We start from the raw sequence: 26,039 nt of genomic DNA on the forward strand, positions 1-26,039 counted from the left end.
AGAGAGTATACAACCTCATGCCGGGAGCCCAGCAAGAGGCCAGATGTGTAGATGGTATAAGCAGCCTCCTGGTCACCAAGGCTACAGTGCAGGACCAGAGTGGGAAGAGGTCAGGTTGAGTTTATAAGTGGGTCTGGATTGATGACTGAAACAGGCAGCTGGCCTTTGCATTGACTTTCTATAGCCCACGTGGGTTTCATAAGTGTGAGACAGACTCAAGGCAAAAGCAGCAAGGTGGAGCCAGGCGTTAAGATACCTAGAGGTCTCACCGACTGTCTCTGTGTTCCATTTAACAGCCATCTACAACTTCCAAGGCAGTGGAGCCCAGCATCTCACTCTACAGATTGGCGATGTGGTGCGGATCCAGGAGACCTGTGGAGGTGAGTCGTTGTTGCCTCTGTGGCCCTCAGATGTTGGTGCCTTCACTGTAGAAACCCAGGCGCTTGCAGTACTCTCTCTAAGCACCGCACTTGCATGGCATGTTTAAGCACATCTTGCTCATTTAGTACAGTCAGCCTTTTGGGCCCACGGGTTCTGCATCCACGGGTTGAACCAACAAGCAACAGACAATATTGCATCTGCAATATGTATATTCAGTTCCTGTCATTACATAAACAATGCAATGCTATGATTATTTATATGACATTGCCACACACTGGATATTAGAAATGGCCTAGAGATGATTTAAAGTATGTGAGGACCTTCATATGGTCTGCATAGATAGGGTACCATTTTATAGAAAGGGGCTTGAGCGTCTGTGGCTTTGGTGCGGCAATCCTGGAGCCAATCTCGCCAGTATTTTGAGAAATGACTGCAATTAGAGTTTACTGAACAAAAGGAGTGCTTTGTTATTTCAGGGATGTGCGTTTCATAACAAAGGCCTAACTGGCTGCGTTGATGTTTGCTATGCTAGGCATTTGCCACAGTCAGGGGACTATGGGACTTTGGGCCTGTGGATCTTCCTAGCTGTAGTTCTTTATTAATATGTACACTATTGTAAAGAAAAATAAGCATCATCAAGATGCAGGAGGGTGCTGTAAGTTATCCTCCTGACTCCAAGAGAGAGGGAGGCTATGCCGTACAGTAGTGTTACATAAATGCAGCTCCCGGTGGAGCAGGGGCCCAAGCTGGGGGTGTGTGCTGGGTAAAGTGGCAGCTCTTTGCTCCTGGAAAGTCATGCGGTCGTGAAACTAAGAGTATATTAAGTTCAGTTCCCCCATGATGGTGGTGACAGTAGCAAGAGGGGGTGCATCTTAATGTCTGCTCCAAAACTAATGGCCCTGGACTCATGAGACAGGCAACTGAAAACTATCATCCATGTTACTGATACACTTGATATTAGGAGTCAGATTAGTGTATAATTACTTAATGAGTTTGTTAATGTGTCACTGGTGATCAACAGACTCTCCCATCCCCCACACCCAAGCTTTACTTCCAGAGTTCTCCCTTGCTGGCCAGCTTATGGCTCCTCCTGCACAAAGGACACAGAATACGAGGAGTATGTGTTTCCTGGGGCTGGCAGAATGAAGGAGGAAGCAGAGACTTGCCTGAGAATACAGCTGTGCCTTCTCCCAGCGACTCCATCAGATGAGGCCCTGGAAAGGAGGACAGGGTGGTACTGTCAGGTGTGCTGCAGGGTAGGCCTCTGTTGGAACACAGCAGCCAAGAGCCACCTTGTCACTCCTGCAGACCAGACGCTGCCTTCCATCCTGAAGAACCCAGAATCCTGCTTAGGTCTCCCATCAGCCCATTAGACAGGTAGAGTCCTCTGTGGTGCTGGATGAGCTGCCTGAGGCCTCCCAGGCAGTGGAGCCCCAGCTCTCTCTGCAGATGTGTGCAGACGTGTTTGTTCATGTATGTACACTGACATGACCTTCATACAAACACCTGTAACCTCCCAACAAAGGCACACACATACAAATACACAGTTACCCATAAACATAGCACACTCATAAGCACACACAAGATCACATATAAACAGGTATACGTAAAAACAGACACGAACCAAGAAAGCAAGAAAACGGAAAAACCTTTCTTTGAGGAGGGAAATTTAGTGTTTCGTATTTCAAAGCAACTTTGAAAGGGATCACTACAGAGAAGTGAGAGCTGCTTATATGTACTGCACGCTTTGGCAGTATTCTTTGTTGGGTTATAACGAATAGGGTACCATGTACTGTGCAGTGCCCAGGACTAGGGAACATCCTAGCCTTGGTTTTTGAACACAGAAGATGAGCGTGATTCAGGAAGTGGGTAGGGGAATGGTGAGGAGTGGGTGGGTGAGGGGATACCTTCCTGTAGACTCAGGCCTGTTACTCTAAATTTACCACTCCTTCCCACAGCACAGCCTTTCCTACAGGACAGCCCTGTGGTTCACACGTCTAATTCTACCAATGGCAGAAAAACTTTTTTATCTGTAATCTTCTAATCAGTTTTAATTACTTATTATAAGATATCTATTTAAACCAAAGACATATTTTTAAAATATCCTCAGAGGTTTTAACAATGATTAACTTTGGGAGACTGGAATATGAGCGATAACTATTTCACACTTTGTGTGCTACGGTTGTTTTCCAAGCATTGGAATCAGAATAGGGCTTCCTGCCTCTACCAGCTAACAGATTTTGGCTCAGAGGCTTTGGGTTCCTCACCTGAAGAGTTGTGGTCACACTGCTCCTGAGATTGTTGTCTGAATCAAAAAGGGCAGACGAGAGAGGCAATGTAGCACTGGGCTTGGCTCAAGGTCAATGTTTCGTGTTCCTTTCCTTCATCTGGTGGAGCTCAAGAGGCCCAGGTGGGTACCTATCTATGTAATATGGGCTCTGATCACTTGGAAGCTGAATATTCGGGTTCCTACAATGGATGAGGTTAGCCCCCATTTTTTGCACACCATATTGCTTTAAATAGGATCTTTCTGCTTTGAGTTCATGTGAGGGTCCAGTCTCTGAAGTCTTACAGTAATAGTATGAAAGGGGCGGGAACTTAACCATGGAGTTACGGGTCAGGCCTTTGGAAAGTAAAGTCGTGAGGGTGGAGGCCTCATGAGAGAATTCTGGACGCTTTATAGCAAGTAGATGAAAGACCACACAGATAGAGAGGAACGTAGAGGCTCATGTGACGCACCAAGGCAAACTCTCACCAGAGGCTGCAAAGTGCTGTGGGACTTTGAATCTCTAGAACCATGAGCCATAAGTATACTAAGTATACTTAGCCATAAGTGCACTAAGTATACTCAGTATGAATGGCGCAAGAACAATGGATGGGCTTTATGACAGAGATAGCATGTTATGATACAAACCCACATAGTTCAGGAGGGCTGTCACCTTTCTAAATATTTAGTGACATCCAAAACTCTAGTCTCATAGTCAGTGTGAAGTCTACTTCCCTCCCTTTCTGCAGTATTTAAACCCTATTTAAAGTGTAGGCAAGGAGTGCTCTCTTTCTACTATCTGTCTTCTTACTCAATTAAGCACTAAGATGAGTTAGCTCATGGCAAATAGCTTTGCAGCTAGAGACTGAGGTACCAGATGCCAGAGGCATAGTCATGTGATGATGCCCCTAGCATGCACATCCCACCATGCCTATGTGGACCAAGACAACAATTACCTACCTCCAAACCTCTTTCTTTCTTTCTTTCTTTCTTTCTTTCTTTTTTTGTTTTTGTTTTTTGAGACAGAGTCTCATTATGTAGTTCTCGTTGACCTGAAACTGTTTATATAGACCAAGCTGTCCCTGGACTCCTAAAGAGCTGCCCGCCTCTGCCTCTGCCTCCCAAGTACTGGGATTAAAAGCCTGGGCTACCATGCCTGCCTGTCTTCTAGATCAGAGTGGAAGGTGTTCTTTTGAGGTAGCCAGTCTTATTTAGGGTCTTCTTCATAAATTCTTCCCGAGGGATGCATGTCCCGCACTTAAACATTTGCTGCCTGGCTTGTCCTTTTTGGAATGATGAGAAAAGTCTCATTCTTTCTGCCGATACTTGTGTCTGTCAGGGCCTTGTGGTCTATCATAGTAGGAACTTGGAGGGGTGGGACTTCTTGACAGAGAATCCAAGAAGTGCTTGCATTTCGGTGGCCGCAGGGAGGGGTGAGAGAAGGGGCCGATGTGATATCTTTGGCTGTTATAAAGCGATGTGATGTTGCGGCTGCTTTCTGCATAGAGTATCTGTGGTATCATTCAGAGACTCACTCTTCTCACCCAGCAAGGTCTACAGCTCTCCAGAGCTGGCAGATGCCCACGCCTGGCATGGCTGTGTGGGCCGCAAAGAGCTGGTGAAGGCTTGAATCTACCACATGCAGAGTGGGGCTTACCAGAGCCCGCAGCACCTTCTGTACTAGCAGCCCTGTCAAGGGGTGATCATGACCTGAACAATGGGGATGTTGTGAGCTCTTCCCAGGGACTCTGTTCAAGCCGCACTCTGCCAGGAGCCCTCCTTTGTTCCAACCTGTGCCTGAAGTGGCTGGGTGTGAGCGGGCCTCTATTGTTTGAAGATGCTGCTCCGCTCTCCGCATTTCAAGCCCAGTTTTCCTGTTGTTTGAATGAGGGTGGGGCTGAGGTGTCAGCGAACTTGACTTCTCTATTCTGTTGTCATGGAAATATGCTGAGAGGACATCAATTAAAAGAATGGTATTCTAAATCTGTAGGTTCTGGAAACAAAATAGAAAACACGTCTAACTTGCTGGAATATGGTATTAGTTTAGTTATTTTCTAAAAGCAGATCGTATCGTATCTATTAACTTTTTGAGTATTTCCCCTGTGGCAGGCACAGGGAAATCTCTCTAAAATCTTTGCTTAATTTAGTTTTGATGAGACAGGTGCTAGGATTATTTCTCTCCAACATATCACTTGTCAATGATCACTCAGGCCATAAGACTCAGATCATCGCTCTAATCCGAGTTTTGATTCCAGCGTGCACACTCGTTTTTAAATGCATGCGTTTTATGACGTGTAGCTGAGGTACGCGGCACGATGCTGTGGAATGCAGTAGTGAATGATGATGTCAGTGAAGACAATCAGCAGAGCTGTCCATCACCTCCCAGCTACCCAGGTTTTGGTACCTGGAGTCCTCACGCCGCACATATCATTCAGATTTCTACATCTACTACTTCGTAACTTCTGACCTAGATCTCTTCATTCCTTTGATACCCCTCCCCACTTCTCTATCTTCCTCTATTACCACGGGTTTTGTTTTCTAACCCCCCACACACTAGATTTTTTTAATTAATTTTTATTTTTGAGATTATAATTTAATTACATGTTTCCCTTCTATTTCTTTACTCCAAGCTCTCCCATATACCCCTTCCTGCTCTCTTTCTAATTCATAGCCTCTTTTTCACTAAAAGTATGGTTATTGTGTGCATATGTGTACATGTATTTGCATATTCCTGAATATAACCTATACGGTTCTTATAATGTTACTTGTACGAATGTTTTCAGTAACTGAACCACCAATCGATGTGCTTGTCTCTGGGAAGCCCAACTCTCCCACCCCCAGCCTTTCTCGGTTGCCTGTAGTTCTTTGTGTATGGTTGAGGCCTCTGTAGCCTTTTCCTTGTCCAGTTCGGCAGGTCCATTGGTGTCATCCTTGTTCACATTCGGGCTGTCATGTTGGGGAGACTCTAAGAACGGAACTTCTGATATGACTGGGAGACACAGTCTCACAGCAAACTCCATGATCTTCATTGTTGTTCTTAGACACCACACACAGACGAGGTCATATAGTGTTTTCTTTTCTGATATGTGCCGATCTGACTTAGCACATCATCCAGGTTATGTTAGCTAACAGAGTCTCTTTTTCAAAGACTGATTAGCATTCCGTTTGGATACCACTGTTTATGCACCTCAGTTTCTTTGTTTATTCACCGGTAGGTGTTTCCTTTGCTTTTTACATTAACTTTTATGAACAGAGCTACTGACTATTGTGAACATGGGAACACAGACCTCTTTAAGAAATGGTGATGTCATTTCCTGTGGGTAGATGCCTAGAAGAGAGCTTGTTGTTCGTGTGGTAGTTGTATTTTTAAATTCTTTATCAACCACCAGACTGTTTTCCATTGTAGCTGTACCTGTCTATCTTTCCTCAACAGTTTACTTGGTTTCCCTTCCTCCTGTACCCTTGCCAACACTTATTACCCCTTGACTGTTTGGAAGTATCCTTCTCAAGGGTCAGGTTGTGGCATTGCCTTGTTGTGGCTTTGATTTGCATTATCCTGATGACTAACAATGCCCGACAACGTTTCGTATTCCCAATGGCCATATTTGTGTTCTCTCTAGAGAAATGTCTTATGCTTTAAATGTATCGTTTGCTTTTGTACTATTAGCTTACATTAATCCTTCATTAATTTGGATATCTATCCATTATTAGACGAATTGTTTGCAAATATTTTTCCCAATCTCTAATTTGCCATCTACTTTTGTTCATTGTTTCTTTTGCTTTGTGGGAGGTTTTTAGTCAGAGCCCATACTCTTAACTTCTGGTCAAAGAGCTTTTATTTTATCTTGATGTTATTATGTATCTCAAAACACAGGAAACTAAAAAATATTCTCAGATACCCATCACTCAGATAAATAATAATATTCTTGCTTCAGATATTTCTCAAAAATACTCGAATGTTAGTTGGGCAGTGGTGGCGCACACCTTTGATCCCAACACTTGGGAGACAGAGGCAGGCAGATTTCAAGTTTGAGGCCAGCCTGGTCTACTGGGCAGGATAGCCAGGGCTGCACAGAAAGACCCTGTCTCAAAACAAAACAAAAGAAGATCTCAGATGTGGTTGAAATCTGCAGTTTACGATTCCCATGGTCCCCTTTTGTTTTATCCACGTGCAGGCCACAGTTATCTTGAAACCGGAATGTCTTCATCCTGTAAAACATTTTGTACCATTACTAGATGAATTCTTTCTGAATCATGTTATTTATTTATTTGGAATTATTATGTGTTTATGTGTGTATGGATGGACACGTACACTTGAGCGCAGGTGCCTACAGAAGCCAGAGATCTCAACTCCCCCAAAGTCAGAGTTGTAAGCTGTCATTAACCCTCCCCCCCCCCCGCCCCCCGCAACAGGGGTACTTGGGATTGAAGTCAGGTCTTCTGCAAGAGCAGTAGGTACTTTTAACTGTGGAGCTGTTTTTCCAGCCCCCATAATCATGTTTTAAAATAGTTTTGTGACAATACTCTACGAGGAGGTGTTTTTTTTTTTTTCTCAGATGAAAACTTTGATGCTTGATTGACATGACCAAGGATCATACTGCCTGGAAGTGGCAGTCGGAAGTTCTTCTGTTGTGGTTCTGGGATATTTAGACTCTCTCCCCTGCCCCTCTGGTATGTTTCAGGCTGCCTTTGTGCCGCAGGAAAGGAGTACACTGTGAAGAGCTGGCCTCCCACAGTTGTCCAAAAGCATTGTAAGAAACTCCCCCCTTTGCTTGTCTTCCCCCAGGCTGCATGTCTTAGCCACTCAGGCTGCCGTAGAGGATGCCACAGACTCTGCATGTTAAGCAGCAGGAATGGAATTCTCTTGCAGAGTCAGGAAATCAAGCATCGAGGTGTTTGCAGATGGTGGTGCTTGGTGAGGGCTGGTTCCCCCTCGGCACAAGGCTTTCTTCCTGTTTCTTCATCTAGAGGCAGAGAATAAGGGAGGAATCTCCCCTGTGAGATGGCACTACCATCCGGACGAGCTCCACCTGCATGAGCTGAGCATCTCCCTAAGGTCACCCCTCCTCTAACCGTTACACTGGGGCTTACGGTTTTGACATAGGAATTGGGGGGGGGGGGGCGGATGCATAAGTGATTGTCTCATGACAAGGGTTAAAACTAATGAACTTAAAACAGCGCTCAGTTTTGACACATCCAGTATCTGATGAGTGCTGTGTTACAGAGACTACGTGTGATCACGGAACCCTCTCTGGGGTTTTGCCAACAGTTATCTGTTCACAAAGTCTTGACACACACATGGAGACCGCTGACAGCAGACCTGATTAGAGAATTGACATCAGAGGTGGTCAGCAGGGCGGGAAAGCCCGAGGGCAGTCTTGAAGATGTTGCTAAGGCTGCTGGGATCCTATCCCTCTGTTGCTTAACAGTGCTATTTTTATCTGCAAGGTCACCGTACGCAGATCTGTTTCTGAAAATAGGTCACCTAGTGTATATACACCGTATACACCGGGGACACAATTGGTACTGAATGAATGTGAGTTTTGGAGGCAGAATATGGATTTTGGGGGTGAGAGTTACTCAAGAGCAAGCTATGTTTTCAGAGTCGGGGCACCTATGAGGTGCACACGTGATTGAATCTCAAGGGTCCACAAAGGCCAAGTCCTTTGGCTCCACCTGACGGCCACCCAGACCACCCAGAGATGGAGATGTGAACATTAGCTTTGAGTGTGGACTGTTGGTTCTCTATTATACTCATGATTCACTGTGGATTGAAGTAGCCTTGACCACCATGTTGCTCCAGGCTAGTGTGACCTGGATAGCCCTCTTCTCTGTTCCCATTGGTGAGGGCTGGGTAGTTTTAAGGGCCCTGACTCTGAATTGACAGACTTGGACTAATGCTGTGTCTGTATGATCCCCGCTCAGTACATGAACTGACTTGAGTTTCAATGTCATCAATGAAACAGGAATGACAACACTTAGCTTATAGGATTTCTGCGAGTGTGACAAGAAAGCCTACATAGGGCTTGTGACTAAAGCGGCCGTGAATGGCGGTCAGTAGTAATATTCTAGAAACAGGCTTACCCTGAGCTGGCAAACGGGGTCATCTGCTGCGGTGAAGACAGCAGAAGTTCAAAAGCCAAATGCTTAGTTTTCAGTTTCAAGCTGTGTGACAATTAGCAGTTGGCTTATTGCTGTCAATTTCTGTTTCCATTTACAAAACTGAAGCGGCAATAGTGCATATTTATAGGACTGTCACGAAGATTAATCTTTAGTCTGGTAGGCAAGTGCACTATCCCTGAGCTACATCCCCAGCCCACTAAATTTAAAGCTTGAAAAAAAAAAAAAAACCCACCAAAATCAATGCTTTTAGCAAAGCAGCTAGCATAGAACAAACACTTAGGGGGATTAAATCCTCTTGTCCACTATTAATTATTTTCTATAGTAACTGGCCAATACTTAGAAGCAACTTAAAATAGATTGCTGCTCTTCATGAAATCGAAAGAGCTTCCGTTACCAGAAATCCTCAGTTGCAAAGTAGCTTAGAGATTTAGTTTGAGGGCCTCTGAGGGTGAAAGGATGAAATATTAGATGTGAGGATTAGCTTTGTCAACCAGACGCAGCCTAGAGTCACCTGGGAAGAGTCTCCAAGAAGAGCTGCTTCACTGGGTTGGCCTGTGGGTGTGTCTGTGGGAGGGGAGACAGAATCCAGTGTGGGCAGCAGCGTGCCATAGGCAGGGGATCTTGAATGTCTGAGAGTGGAGAAACGGAGCTGAGCGTAAGTAGGCAAGGAGCTGTGCTCTTTTCTCTCCTCCTTTGGCTGTGATACAGTGTGACCAGCTGTTTGTACTTCCTACTGCTTTAGTTTCCCCACATGCTAGACTGTAACTTGGATCTGTGAACCTAAATACCTCCACCCCATATTCTTTCTATCAAAGGTTTTTTTTCCCCCACAACAGAAATGAAACTAGGACATTACATGACCACCAAAGTCCTTCCCCTAAGCCTAGAATTGGCTATTTCTACATCCAAACACGTCACCAGTTGAGTGACTGTGGAAAAATTGCTCAATTTCCCCGTGTCTTGGGTAGGCTGCTCAGCCGTACCGTGGAATAATGAGGATTCCTGCCCCATATGGTTGTCAAGAAGATGGAAAGGCTTAGAGCGGAACAGCTCCTGGAAGAACGCTTTCATTCTAGACTCCAGATTCTTCCTCCACTACTTCCCTAATTTCCCTTCTGTTTTTTTTTCCCTGTGTCCTTTCCCCGTTCTTTCACTTTCTGCCACTCACAATAGGTTCTCTAGGGATTACCACAGCTCCGAAACTTCCCTTGCTGCTGACCTTCAAGCTGGCCATGGCTGGGAGAGCAACTTTGCATCTCGGTCATTTTGGGGGGCGCTTGTGTGAATGTCTGTTGAGAATATATTCCGGTGACAATCTGTCAGCCCAATAATGAGGGTCTGTTAATGAGGCACTTGGCAGGTGCTTCTTATTTACGAAGATGACAAATGCTACCACGTGGCTGTGCTCCAATCACTTCAAAGGCCAGTGGACTCATTACAGCATGCAGAACTCTCTCTCATTTTGTTAGAGGACTCTGAGTCATTTGGATTTCGGTTAATTGAGCTTGCTTGTTTTTCTTTCTTTTCTTTTCCTTTTTTCTTTTCTCTTCTTTTTTTTTAATTACAGTCCTGCAAAGGGGAGAAATCCTTTAATGTCCCCAACCCTCTACCTGTTCACCAATGTATGTGTTTGGTAATAACTCACTTCTGAAAACCACATTTTAGATATTATTTGCTGCTGTTAGAACGGTCCATATTATTTTAAGATGATCGCCCAGGTTCATGAACCTTTCCATGCCTAAGTCAGGAGGTGCAAACTATCAGTGGGTAAATGAGGAAAGGAAGCCTGGCTTGTGGGTTTGAGGCATCTGTCTGCAAGATGGGTGCTGAGACCTCTCTTAAAAGTCACTTGGGACCATGGGGGTCCAGGGCACTGGTGGCCTTCTCAAAAGGAGAAGGGGAGCTATGCCAGTATGTTAATGAAACCTTGTACCTGTAGATGGTGCTTTGAGATGATGGTGACCAAAACGTATTTCATGCTGTGGGCTTCTTGGTTTGATCTGTACCACAGGTCTAAAGCGAATTGCAACCATTTCTTTACTAGGTGAAGACAAACAGAGAAAAGCAGAGCAGACTAGCTAGCAAAAAATGCAGAGGAAATGAAAGACTTTTGCCTTTGTTTTCTCTTTGCAGACTGGTACAGAGGGTACCTCATAAAGCATAAAGTGTCGCAGGTAAGGCTACTCTGCTTTCATCTGGGACAATGAAGGATGTCTTCACTTGTCCCTGCAGCCTCTTCTTTCCTTGCACTGCTCCTCAGCAAAGTGAATCCATTCCTTTCTTCTATATCTGTACTCTCGGAGCCCACTGCTATGCCTTACTGTGCATACTCTGCCTCTACTCCCTCCTTCCCCCTCCCCCATTCTTTAAGGTGGTTTCTGGCACCCTCTTGTCCTTGTGGCCTTTGCTAACATGTCATTTGCTTATGATTTCCCCTCCCTGGGGTCCCCAGGAAATGGCGCACTTCGCAGTTGAAGCTGGTCTTTGCTCTTCCCTTCAGCATCGTGTGGGCACTCACTCATCTCCCCATGCGACATGAAAGGACAGGCCCAGGTGCCCTTGCAGACGATGGAGCCGCTCTGTCATGTCATCTCCATGACAGCAGCCACTTTCTTTGCCTGTTTCATTTTTCTCAACTGGTGTTCAGCAAAGTAGCTGCATGTCCTCACCATGCACGAGGCTTGAATTCACAGAGGAATTTCCAAGCAACTGATGAAGTTGCTTAGGAACATGCTTAGAAAGCATTTTTCCCTGATGCTCGGGGTGGCACAATCCTGCCCTGCCCTCTCAAAGAACAGTGAGTTAAACCCAAACAGGAGAGGTTTCACATCCTAGACGCTCAAGTAAAGCCAAAGACTTGCTTCAGACCCAGGGATCCCCCAATTTCGGAACAGGGGTCACCCCAACCTCCGCTTAAGGCTTGCTGATTCCCTGGAAAAGGGCAGGGAGGGGAGAAGCAGAGTCCTTGTTTCTGCAAGTGAGAGACTCAGACTTCTCTTCTATTGATTTCCCTTCTTGCTCGCCTGAGAGGATAAGTGCCCATGACGGTACTGAAGTATCCTTTGGGATGTAGCATAAACAACAGACCGACCTACGCATATGGCTTTGGCGTCTATGCCTGCTCCATCCGACCCTGATTGTTCTTTTGAAGTCTGATGATTTCAAAATCCAGTAGCTTAGTGGATAACAAACAAAACCTGGGCAGACAAGGAGTCGACTATTTTTCTGTGTTGTGTCTTCCAGTCTGTTTAATTTTGTTTCCTACAGGGCATTTTCCCTACGTCCTTTATCCATGTCAAGGAAGTGACGGTGGAGAAAAGAAGGTACTTGTGGGGACCTGGGTGAGAGACTCGGCTGGTTGAGTGCCCTCCTGGCAAGCATGAGAAGCCGAGTGCAGTTCCTTCAGAACATGCATGAAAAGAGCTGGGCATGGTGTCATGTGCTTGTAATCCCTGTGCTGAGGTTTGGGGTGACAGCCAGGTCCCTGGGTCCCTCTGGCCACCTAGCCTAGCCTAGCCTGCTTGTCGAGGTCCACGCCAGCGGGAGACTCTGTCTCAAAACAAAAGTAAAGCCACGAAAAGCAAAGGGAGGAGGTTGACCCTGAGGAACGGTCTCTTGAGGTCCCCTGGCTTCTATAGAAAAAGCACACATGTGGACCCTCACCTCCCGACATACACACAGAAGTCCTTGTATTACTTGCCAGGCTGGATGCTCCTGGCTCATGGAAGCCTTTCTCTACTTAGCTTTGGCCATCTGAGCTGGCAGATGTGCAGGGCCCAGCTCATTCAACTGCAGTGTGGCTGTGTGTATTCATGTCTTCTCTCCATGAGGAGCTAATCCAAATTGATTCTAGCAGGAATCTGATTCTGAGGGGGGATTAGTCAGTTTGGAGAATCCGACTTCTCGCTAGTAGCTGCCTTCGGACCTCATTAAAATAGATTTGACTAGAATAGTGAGCATGAGGGACCTCCCCCACCAAGGAGGCCATGCAGAGAGAAATTCCATATATTTGCATGGTGCAGCCCGTGCTGCCGGCGGTGGCGTCTCTGCAAGCCTCCTCTTCTCCATAGCTGCAGCTTACCACAAAGTTCCCAGCCCTTTCTCTCTTTTGCACTTGGGTCTCAATTCCACCCCTCATTCTCTCCCACCCTACATAGGAACATAGAGAACATCATTCCTGCAGAAATCCCTCTGGCACAGGAAGTGACGACGACGCTCTGGGAGTGGGGAGGCATCTGGAAGCAGCTCTATGTGGTGAGATACAACCCATTCCTTGGTTTAAGTTGGGCATTTAGCCCTTAGTGGAGCTTTGGGCCACAGAAAGGGAGCACAGAAGAGGGAGGACATTGAGACCCAAAGAGGTTATGTGTGTCCTTTGAAGCCACACAGCTAGCAGCGATGTCTATCGTCATTGAGATCAGGTGGGAGCCTTGTGTATTTTAAACAGGTGCAAACACTGTTGAACTTGGGTTTGCACGTGAATTGCCTTGATGTCTGTTTATAAAGCAAATCCTCCAGGCTTAGTAACCCGCCTCTTTAATATTCTCGGGGGATCTGCCTTGGTGCTCTGCTGACATCCTGAAATATACTCTTGTCATATATTAATTAACTGATGGCTGTTGTCTTCAGATCCACAAAGAGGCTTTGACCCTGAAAAAAAACAAAGGCCACGTTTCATGTGTTCTTTTCTGTTTCAAAGCAAATTTAATTTAAAATCCTCCTTTGATGCGTCAAAGCTCCCAATGAAAACAATTAGCTAACCAAATGATTAGGCTGAGAGGGAAAATGTCAACCAAGGCTTACTGCAAATTTGTTATAGCCCGATGCACACCTACTGGTGTGTGCACGCTGTCTGGAGACCCACCTTCTGTGATAAATATTGACACCCCTACGGAAATCGCCTAACCATAGTGATTAGCACATTTAATTCTATAAGCTTTCCAAAGGTTTTCAGTAAAATTTGGGGTACATGTTTTTCTGCCTTTCACCGCTCTATGGAAGCACCCGAGGCAGTCTGACTTACAAAGAGACATTATTGATGGCAGATATCCAGACCTGTGCTGAACATCAACCTAGCAAGGCACAGGGAAGGTGCGTGCGTGTGTTTATCTGATGGCTCTCCCTTATCTTGTCAATCACTGGGACTCCATCCTACTGCCCTCGTCTAATCCTAAGCCCATTCCCAAAACCTCTCCTCTAAAAAACCCATAATTGGGTTAAGTTTTGACCCTTAGAAGCTCGCAGTTGGGATAAAAGTCTAACACATGAAACCTGTGTGCTGCTGTGAGGGCCGGCTCTCAGCAGCCCAGAGAAACTGGAGAGGAGATGTGGACAGGAACTACTGGAGCAGATGCACAGACACACACGGGTCAAAGCTTAGTTCTTCATTTTATTTTTCTCTCTGCTGGTTGTTCCTACTCTGTTTGTTCTTTTACCTCTTTGTCTTCCTTTTTCTTCTTCTTTCCAGTTGTTTCCCTGTCTCCATCTTTCCCGATCTTATCCGTTTTCTTCTTCTCCGATGTTCCCCTTTACGTCTTTCCTTCTCCTAGTTTCTTCTCCTCTCTCTTGTTTTTCTCTTACTCCTTTTATACCTCCAACTACAAAACAAAGGTTCCTATGCAGGAAAAGATTACCCCACAACCACAAGTTACCTATTTTCCAAAAGCAAACTACACAATTTTGCATAAGAAGAAATCACATGAAGATCACAAGTTGTGCTCTCCTTCCACATGTAGTTAAACATTTTTTTCTTCACCCCAAAGCAATAATTTTTTTTTATAACTGATTAACAAAGTTTTAAGCAAGCTATGTCTCCGCCAGCTCCCTTTGTAGTAACGGGCAGCTGTTTGCAGTTCCAGCGTACGTACAGATTTCTCTTTTCTACTCTGGAGAACCCTTAAAGAGTGGTCAGCTAACCATCTGTTCTTCTTTACACATAACAGAGTCATTTAATTTCCTTTCACAACTTTGTTTTTCTCGAGGTTCACACCTGGGCCTGTGATTAGTTCTGTAAGCTACATGACCAAGGAACTGAGGCCTAACCTTGGGTGTAGGGACATAACTAGGGACATAACTGTTCTCTTTAGTCCCCAGCCTGCCTTCTCACAGCCAGAATTCTTGGATCTATCATGCATAAAGCTTTCTTGTTTACATATATTTTTATCCTCTACAAATCTCACATCTAACAAAGGCGAAGGTTACTTTTAGCCTGTGTGTGTCTTTCCTGTATCTCTTATCAGAGCAATGGGCAGAATAACCTATACCATTACTCTAGTCATCTTTACTAGCTGTCCTAACCATGTGTATCTTTTAGGCTAACTCAGAAAGTCCAATTAAATCATAGCTCTAACTAATTGTCATTGTTCTTATAAAAGTCATCTTCACTATACCAGATACAGTGGGATCTGTTCACATCGTAACCACGCCGTGCCAAATACAGCAGGAACACAGACAGCAGCAGCAAACACGAGGAAGCACAGCAGAAGAAGCAAGGGTCATTCTGGATACAACCCTGCTCCTCCCCTGGGGCTTAGCCTCTCCAGGGTTTAGCTTTGTTATTCAGTAAATTGAACTCCATAAGCTCCATTGCTGACTGCAGTCCCCCTGGCATGGTCACTGGCACTTGGAGGGGGGTGTCACTCAAATCGTCTTTACACAAGCAAAGGAGCAAACAGTATCCTTGTGGCTTGAGTGAGTTCTTCTTCATCTCCATTACTCTCTTTAAAACATCTTTGCATAGGTACTGTGGGAATCTGACATTTTCCTTTAAGAAATGGTTCCATGGCAAGTCAACCACGTCCTCTGTCCTACAGTAGAAATAGTTAAGCATTAGTTATTTCATTATTGTGACTTTTGCTATATCTGCACGGCGTATATGTGACACTTAATAACTAATTTGGATATCCTTTTAGTAGATAATTCACATGAAGAATGTCACAGCACGCCCTGCCATCCCAATGTCACATTTCTGATTACTCTAAGCCGAGTGCATGCATGACAATTCAGCTAGCCACTGATTGCCTAGAGTTGGCCTTCGACTCTTTAACCCGGCCCTCACTTCAGATGTTAGTTACAGCCAGGGTCCCCAGGCCATCTGCATTTCTGTTGCCATTGACAACGGACTGAGGGATTCTCACTGCCTCTCCCCACCGGGGTGACCCCCTTCTCACTGTAGGTTTCATAATTCATTAGAATTTCCAGGATATCAGGAAAGTGCTACACTTAAGATGACAACTTTGTTATAAAAGATATAAAGCCTGGGTCAGCCTGATGGAAGAGACAGGTAGAGCAGTCATGTACTCTCTAGCAAACCCACCTGTCAGTACATGAGTGCCCTCTGCCTGGGATGCTCCTCCAGCTCATTGCTCAAGAGTCTTAATTAAAGTTGCATTTCATAGACTCAACGCATCATATCATCTGCCGTTGGAGAGATAAGGTAGCTCAGAGTAGGGCTGAAAGTTCTGACGCCCCCCCCCCCCAATCAATTATGTGGCTGTTTTTTTTCTGGTCACCAGGCCCCATTCTGAAGCTACTAGGGGTCCACCAAAATTGTATTGTTAGCACAAAACCACCAATGGATGATAGGAGCTCTTTCAAAAGCCATAAAAGACATTCTTAGTGCTCAGTATGTTTTAAGGGCTTTATGGGCACTGCCCCAGACCAGAGACAAAGACCAAATATATATGTTTTTCATTATATCTCCATACTTTTCCTAAGGGAGAGGTGAAAGTACTTGGCACAGTTAGAAGACTGTGCCAATAAATGCAGTAAAAACACGGGCCAAGACCTCAGTGTTAGAACACTTTCTTGGGCAGGGGTTCCCGGACTGCATAAAATGGAGACAGTAAACTGAGCCCTTGTATGCATCCTCTGCTCTCTACTCTCCCCTTGCGCGTGAGATGTGGCCAGCCACTTCAAGCTCCGCTTATCTTAACTTTCCTGCCATGCTGGACGGCGCTTTGCATTATGAATAGGAATAAGTCCTCCCTCCCTTGAGTTGCTGTTTGTCAGGGGATTTTACCCCAGCAACGGGACAAGCAACCAAGACAACAACGGAAGGAAACCGAAACCGAGCGTTATTATTAGGAGCTTATTACACAGTACCTGTCAAAAAGCTCTGAGTCCCAAACCTCCTTTCTCTGTTAAAAGATGAACTGAGCTGAAGAGACGGCTTGGTGGATAAAATTGCTTGCTGGGAAAGCAAGGGGACCCGAGTATGAATCCTCGTACTCATAAAGAATCATCTGCAGTCCCAGCACTGCTAATGTGAGACGGAGTAGATTTAAAAGGATCCCTGGATGCTCCCAGACCAGCCAGCCTGGCACACACAGCAGGACAAACTGCAAGAGACTCTTGGCAAACTGTATAAGGAGAGGAGCAGCAGCCGAAGGCTCCCTATGACCTCTACACACATACCATGGTACAGACGTGTCTGCATTCATATACCCACACATCTGTAATATACATATAAAAATGCACATGATAATAAGTATGTGAGAGGAAACCATGCCTTTCTTTTTCTGTTAAACAGCTTGCAAAGAAGATGGGGATTACATGATGGGTCAGGGTGACTTGACACTGTATCTTTGTCCACCTATCCTGCATCCCACTGAAGCCATGTCTTAGGGAATGGTGCCCTAACAACAGCCCCTTCTATCAGAGAAACAGTCCTGGTTCCCTGCCTTAAAGGACCCGAGCTCTGGAGCTTCCATTATAGCAGGTGTTCGTGATGACAGTCCTGTACGACAAGCCCCTTTGTATTGTAAATTCCCCCACTCCCACCTTGACCAAATGCCCAGGAGAAATGACTTAGGGTAGAGAGATTCCTTTAGGCTCATGGCTTCAGTCATTAGATCTAGTTCTGTGATTTGGCATGGCATCTTCGCAGTGGGAACACTTGGAGGAGAAGAGCTCTCTACATCATGATAGACAGGGAGCAGGGGGTGGGAGTGTGGGCTCAGAGACTTGATATAACCTCTGATGACCCACCTCCCAAAGAAGAGCCATCAGTGAGGACCAAACATTTAGTACATGCCATTTTTGTCTTCAAATTGCAACACCGCTCTTGGATGCAAGTCAGAAAACTAACTTTCTTTGTTTCTTTAGTTATTTTGCATATTTACCAAAATGAATGGAAGGAAATATTTGCAAAATGGATTGTCTTTGAGTATCAGCTTTTTGATATTAGATTTATTTTTTTTACTTATATTTTATGTGTGTGACTGTTTTGCCTCTATTCATGTCTGTGTACTACATGCTCATCTGTTCCAGCAGAGGCCTGAAGAGAGGTCACTCTGTATGTTGGGAATCGAACCTAGGTCCTCTATAGAGCAGCAAGTGTTAATTCCAACTGCTGAGCCATATTTCCAGCCCTGGCTGTTAGAGGATTTTTTGTTTCTTTGTATTTAATGAGAAGTGAGTGGGATTGCTTCTGCTTTGGAAAGTCTAGTGGCCCAAGGAGAAGGAATGTATTGGTAGCTGAGTATCACTCTGTCTCCACACACTGGGCAAGGCTGGAGAGAGGTCTGATTGTACCCTACACACACACCGAGGTCTAGCTTCCTAAATGCCTTTGGTATGGGTAGGTATTCATCACTGCTTCCATCTCCTAGGCCAGCAAGAAGGAACGCTTCCTCCAAGTGCAGTCCATGATGTACGACCTGATGGAATGGCGGTCCCAGCTCCTCTCAGGAACGCTACCCAAGGATGAGCTGAAGGAACTGAAGCAGAAAGTCACATCCAAGATCGACTATGGCAACAAGTACCTCTTGCCTCTGAAAATCTCCTCCCCTTCCCCAGCCAGTTTCATTTTTAGAGTTGGAGTTTGCCACTTTCTATTTGGGAGAAGGCTGTTACCTTAGCCCTGCATGTGTGTCGGTGTTATTACACCCTGGGACCTGGGGGCATGCAGGCAGAGTGGAGGCTTGCATATCCAGTCTCTATTACTGGGTACCGCGCAGATTTAGGACACTATTTAACCTACTTCCGAGGGACGGGGAATGCGGCCGTGCTCATTCACTTTCGGCTTGATGCCACTTTACCTCTGAGTGAATAGAGCTCTCCTTTAACTCCTGGTGTGAGGGTTAGCTCCCCATTTGGAGTCATCCAAGCCACATGCCTCCAGCTAGTTCACACAGTGACAAAGGTGTTTACCAAATGGGAATAGAAGCAAGGGTTGGTTGCAATTGGAATGCTCTGGCATTATGGAGAAAATGAAACCAACTGACGAGGCGAGGTTATCCACTGACACTAATAGCAATAATATTAGTGTCGGAACTAACACTCGATTGGCGCGTCTTTAACACCAGGCTGTGTGGCAAGTGTCTTACAGACACTGCTTCACTGAGCTCTTTTAATAACTCTGTAGGGCATGTAGTTTTATTATCCCCATTTTGGTCTTCAATTTAGAGGAAGGAACTGAGGAGGTTAAAGACAGGAGGTTGGGGCTGGAGAGATGTCTCTGGAGTTAAGAGCACTCATTGTAGCTGGGCGGTGGTGGCACACGCCTTTAATCCCAGCACTTAGGAGGCAGAGGCAGGATAATCTCTGAGTTCAAGGCAAGTCTGGTTTACAGAATGAGTTCCAGGACAGCCAGGGCTACACAAAGAAACCCTGTCAAAATACATACATACATACATACATACATGCATAAAAGCATCCATTGCTTTTGCATAGGATGCCAATTTAGCTCCCGGCATATACATGGTGACTCACAACTGTTTACAACTCCAGCTCTAGGGGATCCTACTTTCTCTTCTGGACTCTGAGAGCCCCTGTAGTCACACATATACATGCATATGCATACACATATGGACACCAATTAAAAATAACACAACTCAATTTTTTTTAAAAAAAGTGAAGTTAGTTGTTGAGAGTTGGATAGCTAGAAAATGTCACCCCCAGGGTGTAGACCTATGGGGTGTAGACCTATGGGGTGTAGACCTATGCTACATTGGAAAACTATAAAGCCTTTCTCCCCTTTCAGCTTTATGAATGCCCTTCAAATTCCTATGTATATTTTCACTTATTCCAACATACATGTGTGAAGCAATTGTAATTAGATTGATTTCCTACTATGTGTGTGTGTTGCAGAAATAAAAGTCCCTATCTATTAAGGGATACCAGGGGCCACAGTCCAGTTAGTATGCTATGAATGAACGGCTGTGTATTGCCATGAATTTGGTAACTTAGGAAGCAAGAATGTTGTTCAGAGATTTGGAGAAGGACGCTAGGAGAAGCTCCCTGGAGGAGACGGTCCTTCGGTCTTGAAGGGTAAAGATGTTTTAAGCTGACACAAATGGGGCATAAGAGATCATGGCATGTTCAGAGAGCGCAGAGAGGGGCCTGAACCCTGGGCCTGAAGGAAGTCTCTAGAGAATAGGAAGACACTACTCAGCAGTCAGACTCTTCTTCCTTCATCATGTTCACCAGGATAAGGCTCCAGTGCAGAAAGATGAGGCCAGTGTCCACCTGCTTCCCATGCTGGAAGCCCGTCCCTCTGCTGGTTCCCTGATGGCATCTTGGAAGTGTGTCCAAATCTGTTTTCACAGCATGTCATCCCTCAGTGATAGGGTTCGCCGTGCAGCTGCTTCCGCCATGGGTGTGCTCGTGTCTTCAGCTGAGCACAGCTGCAGCCGAGCATGTGGGAACTGAAGGTGTTTTCTGCTCTGCAGAATAACCTTCAGATGTTATTTCCTCAGTGAGTCTCCCGAGAAGGTCTAGGGTGGTAGAAATGACGGTCATTTATAGAAGGTCCTCTTCCCTCCCTTACTGCCCCTCTGGCTATGGTAAGTATTCTTGCAGCCCCTGAGCATCTGAAGTAGCCAATCATTGGCTCTGTCCTGCCTTTCTTCACACCATAGTCCTTCTGCAACCATCACTGCCTTAGTCATCTCTGATTTTTTGCTTGGGAGGCTTTCTCACAATGATAACGGGATGAGTAGAGGGTAACAGCGAGGGGAAGGAAGAGGAAGGCAGCTCACCCTGAGCTAGGCTCCCCTCCAGAACAGCCACTAGCCCTGTCTGGTGTCTTCATTTTCAACCATTCCCTTTGGGGGAAGTGAGAGATGGCCCACAACGGAGCCTAAACTAAGGGGTCCTTTGTTTCTTGTCTCTCTTGCCTGCTGCTTCAGTTGGAAGTAAGAGAACTGGGCACTTTACTGTTGCCCTAGTATCTTGGGCTTGTGGCTCCTGTGTAGGATGGATATCTTCCTTGCATCCAGGAGGCTAGAATCTGGACAGAACTTCAAGGAAGCAAAAAGCTCACCAGAGCAACTGGATCTGAGTCCTGGAAAGATGTTAAGAGTCTCCCATTCCATTGTTCAGATACTGAGTTCCATCGTATGTAGGGTAGTGTCTTTGGGTACAGACTTATACAATGTTTAATATAACCTCCATGTAAGACAGAAATGACAACAAGAAGTGAGTGGGCACTGATGGTAACTTTCTGAGCACTCTCTATCTGGCAGGAATATTTTAATCACCCCCCACCATCCACATTCAGCTCATCACGACAATGAGTTTAGAAGGTGGATACCATCACCATCACCATAACCATCACCATCACCATCACCATCACCATCACCATCACCATTTCTCTGATGAGGAAACTGAGGCTCACAGAGTGTTTGGTGCTTTGGCTCCAGGGGCAGCCAAGCTGGGAGTATAATTCCAGGGTCCAAGTGCTTAGGGGCTGTGTTCTTCTTCCTCCAAGCGGCTGCATGACTTAGTGAGCGAGACAGAGAAGCAAAGAGACAGTAAGAAGACTTACTCTCAAGAGTGGAGTGGACATAGGCAAAAGGGATGAAGGAAGCAAAGCGGATGCCCTGACAAACAAGACTAGCAGAAGTTACACACTGGGTGTTCCAGGTTCCTCTCTGTTGCTATGATAAACCCTCACCGAAAGCAACTCAAAAGTGGAAAGGGTTTCTAGGGCACAGTCCATCATTGTGAAAATTTCAGGCAGCTGCTCAAGCAGGAACCTGAAGCAGAAATCAAGAATTCTGCTTTCTGGCTCACTCATAGGTTCATACTTCGTTAGGGTTCTTATACAGGGCAGAACCACCTGTCTGGGCATGGTGCTACCCACAATGGACTGCAGCCTCCTGCACCAATTAGTAATCAAGATAGTTCCCCACAGACATAACCAGAGGCCAGTGGTTCTCAACTTCCCTAGTGCTGAGACCCTTTAATACAGTTCCTCATGTTGTGGTTGCCCCCAACCATAAAATTATTTCGTTGCTACTTTGTAACTGTATTTTTCCTACTGTTATGAATCATAGTGTAAATATCTTAGAAGCAACCCCTGGGAGGGTCATGACCTAAAGATGGAGAACCACTGGCATAGGCCAACCCACTCTAGGAAGTTCCTAGGCAGTCAAGTTGACAGTTAAAGCAAACTAGAACACTAGGTGAAGTGTCACAGTGGTTAATCTTTTTTTTAAAGATTTATTTATATATTTATTATGTATACAACATTCTGCCTCCATGTAAGCCTGCACGCCAGAAGAGGGCACTAGATCTCATTACGGATGGTTGTGAGCCATCATGTGGTTGCTGGGAATTGAACTCAGGACCTCTGGAAGAGCAGCCAGTGCTCTTAACCACTGAGCCATCTCTCCAGCCCACAGTGGTTAATCTTGATTGTCACTTGATTGGGTTAATAAACGCCTGGGGGATTAATAAAACACTAGTCCAGGCATATCTGTGAAGGTGTTCCTAGGGATCTTGATGGCTCTGATTACTAATTTCTTGACATATTCATAGTATGGCAGCATTATTGGAAGGTGAGGAAGGGAAGTATTTCTCTATGGGGTGTGTCCTTGGGAGCTACATCTTACCCTCGTCCCATCCTGGATCCCCTTTTCTATCCTTCATGGCTACCATGATATGAACTGCACTACCCCATCATTGCATACCCACCATGAACTTGTGAGCCAAGGCACATCCTTCATCTCTGAAAGCTGTTTCCACAAGTATTTGGTCACAACAACCAGACGGTTTGAGTAACACAAGTGGTTACGAGAGTCTCCGAGCAGCAGTCAGGGAAATGAGTGGTGAATGCAGCGGGTGCTGGGAAGGAAGCCTGGAGTGTCACGGTGAGCCTGGCAAAATCTAGTTCAGGTTTCCTTTATTCTCTTTCTTTTAAAACTATTTATGGGGTGGGAGATTTCCTGTTGTACCCCTCCTCAGGTTTGTAGTCTTGCTTTCTTGACCAGAAGAGAGCAATGGGGCTCCCCTCTGAGGAGACTGCATCAAAACATCCCATTCCCCCAAATGAAAAGACGTTGATTCAGCATAGTGGGGTCCACCTGAAAGACAGCCCCGGCTGCACCCAGGTTCCGAGGGAGAATGACCGTGAACAAGCTGTTCCATATCCAAGCAACAAGGAATCCTCAACTGAGCTCTCCAAGTCTCAAGACAGCTGGACCTGGGAGGATGTTTTATTCATCCTTTTTAGAATTGAATCACCTTTGATCAGTTTTGAAGGGAAGAGCTAGAGAGATCTCGAGGCTAAATTATGTATCGGCTCTGCTCCATCTTTTCCGAGGTCACGTGAGCCTCTCTGCTCAGTATTAGCTGAGTGCATTTAGCCCCCTTGGCATCGCTCTCTGGGCAGCATGGGCAGGCAATGTTATGAGTCATATGTAGCTGGGAGTTAATTTCCTAATGAACGTCCAAATCGGTGATCCTTGGCTCCCTCCTGTTTGTATTTGGATGCGATGCAAGGTGTGCCTCCAATTCTGGTTCTTAAGTAAGAGGAAGCTGTAATCTCCTTCATTTACCCTTGATATGCCTCTGAAGTCTAGTACTTTGTAACGGAGCCCGACAAGATGACTGTTGGCCTTCTCTGAACCGTTCTTCTAAGCACGGATGATTGAAACTCTCTGACCAGCATCAAATGCAAGAGGAGCTTCACGTTACAATCTGCCAACCCGCCCTTCCTCCCAGCCCTATCCATACACTGCTCCTAAGAGCAGAACAGTTTACCGTACGGGTTCAGAGTGCAGGAAGGGTGCTGTGTTAGCTTGTATTGATACTGTGATTTTGAGACAATTGACTAGCTCTGTCTTCTTAGTCTCTTTTAAAGGTGTAAAATGGGAATAGTAACAATGCCTGCCTTTCAGGGCTGAGGGGGTGGTGAGTGTAGTACCAGCTGAAGAGAGTTACTGTTTGTGACTTTCCTGTCAGTGCTGTTGACAGGCAGAGTGACAGGTGCTGTTGACACAGATCAGTGCCAAAGAAGCAAAAGCTTGTGGCCTGGAAGCTGAGCAGCTGAAGATCAGGCAGCGGGTAGCAATCAATATATCTCAGATCGCTTTACCTCAACAACCATTTCCATATACTATTGAATAATATCTGAGTACCTGTGTGTGTGTATGGAGTGAAACATTAAACAAACCGAGACACCACATATGTCTCCTTAGACTACTCCATGTCTCCCAGTCCCAGGCCCTCTGCTTTTCTCATGGGCAACCCGTGTCTGCGGTTTGGTCCTTATTTTTGCATAAGATCTTTGCTCATGGCTACTATACATACAACTAGGAAACACATCTGGCTAGGTTTGTCATTGTTCTGTGTTCTGTGGTTTGATTTATTTCACATAAAATCCACTATTTTTCCACACTTTATTTTGTTCATGGAGATAATTTTGCAAAATAGGCCAAAATACACTATCTGTGTGTGCATGTTTTCATGTATGCAGGTACGATGTGTGTGCAGAGGGAGACACAGGCAAGAGGACAACCTGGAGTGTTATTCTTCAGGCTCCATCTGCCTGTTCTTATTTATTTATTATACACAGGGTCGTTCATCGGCCTACAACTCATCAAGTTGATTAGCCTGGACAGCCAGTGAACTCTAGGGATCTGTCTGTTTCTCCAGCGTTGGCGTTAGAAGTGTCTGCCACCATGCCTGCTTTTGTTCTGTGAGTTCAGAGAATTTAGCTCAGGTCCCCTTGCTTGGAAAAAGAGCATTTTCCTGATTGAGCCATCTCACCAGCCCTGAAATGATACACTTATAAATTCCACCACCTAGTTTCCCGTTATTGATCAGTTTCCTTATCTGCTCCTAAGTAGAGGTTCCCTTAGTAGAGGTTTTAGCTTTTAATCAACGCTTTGCCGTGAAAGACACCACACCCTAAGGCCTCTCCAGTGAGTGTCACCTCCGGTTCTTGCCTTACAGAATCCTTGAGCTTGATCTAATTGTCAGAGACGAAGATGGGAACATACTGGACCCTGATAACACCAGCATCATCAGCTTGTTCCATGCGCACGAGGAGGCTACTGAAAAAATCACAGAGCGCATCAAAGAAGAAATGGTGAGCTCTGCTCTGGAGGCTTTGGCCAAGCAAAGCTGACATTTTGCACACTATAAACTGCAAATAACATGCTAGTAGACTATACGGTGTGATTTCAAGGGGCCATCTGTCCTACAACCTGAGATGATCAGCAGCAATGTAGGCTTTATTAAGTTTTTGTACTTAGATCTGTAAGTCATTAGGCATGCATCCCACAAGTAATTAAACGCCAGGCATGTTTCCCAGCCTTGGAGCTTTTAGGTTCTAGAGGAAAGAAGAGAAGAAAGGTAGCAAAGATGTAAATTAATTGATTAAAAGTTAATTGTAGCTGGTGATAAAAAGACAATCAGGTAGGCACTGTGAATCAGGGGCTGTTTTGAGAGGACTGGGCAGGAAAGGTCTCTTGGAGGCGTGAAAGAGTAATGTCGAAGCCACCAGTACTGAGAGGATCTGGTGGCAGGTGCTCCAGGTAGAGGAAGCAGCAAATGCAAAGGCACTGAGGTAAGTTCTGAAGAAGTCCGGTGTGGGTGGGGCACGGTGAGCTGTGGGGAGTCAGAACGAGGAAGAGAATACAAATTATGGATTTCTGGGCTTGAATGAGGAAGGTGCATGAAGAAGTTTGTAAGGAAGGTCTAATTTGCAGAGGTAGACAGCAGAGTCTGGCTCCAGAGCAGCCTGGGGATTGTGGGAAAGAGCTCAGATGTCAATCTAAGTAGGATGGCAAGCCAGCAAAAGGCTTCAAGGAAGATTAAGCCTGGTTTATATTTAAACACGGCCACTTTAACTGCTGTGTGTTTTTATCTTAGTTAAAACCTTATTTTTAAGACACCTGCAAACAAAACTATAATGCATCAAAATAAATTATTCATGCTTAAGTGCATAAAAATAGATTTGATAGTGAAATGAAGAATCTAATGTAGAGCTTCCCGGTGTCAGAATGACTCTGCTAACTGTATAGTTCATTAAGATGGA

At 45.4% G+C, this 26,039-nt stretch overlaps 1 protein-coding gene across 2 annotated transcripts in view; it reads left to right on the forward strand.

Annotated features, from left to right (window-relative positions):
• Positions 1-26,039, forward strand: part of Dock2 (dedicator of cytokinesis 2) — a 414,772-nt gene that overhangs the window by 23,742 nt on the left and 364,991 nt on the right. For both annotated transcript variants that reach the window (XM_038325610.1, XM_038325611.1), the window contains exons 2-7: positions 297-380; positions 10,904-10,944; positions 12,038-12,093; positions 12,928-13,024; positions 18,382-18,530; positions 24,953-25,088. In XM_038325610.1, the coding sequence (XP_038181538.1) occupies positions 297-380; positions 10,904-10,944; positions 12,038-12,093; positions 12,928-13,024; positions 18,382-18,530; positions 24,953-25,088 (563 nt within the window). The remainder of the gene's footprint in view (positions 1-296; positions 381-10,903; positions 10,945-12,037; positions 12,094-12,927; positions 13,025-18,381; positions 18,531-24,952; positions 25,089-26,039) is intronic.

The sequence above is a fragment of the Arvicola amphibius genome, chromosome 4 (assembly GCF_903992535.2).
Source record: "Arvicola amphibius chromosome 4, mArvAmp1.2, whole genome shotgun sequence".
Classification (NCBI taxonomy): Eukaryota; Metazoa; Chordata; class Mammalia; order Rodentia; family Cricetidae; genus Arvicola; species Arvicola amphibius.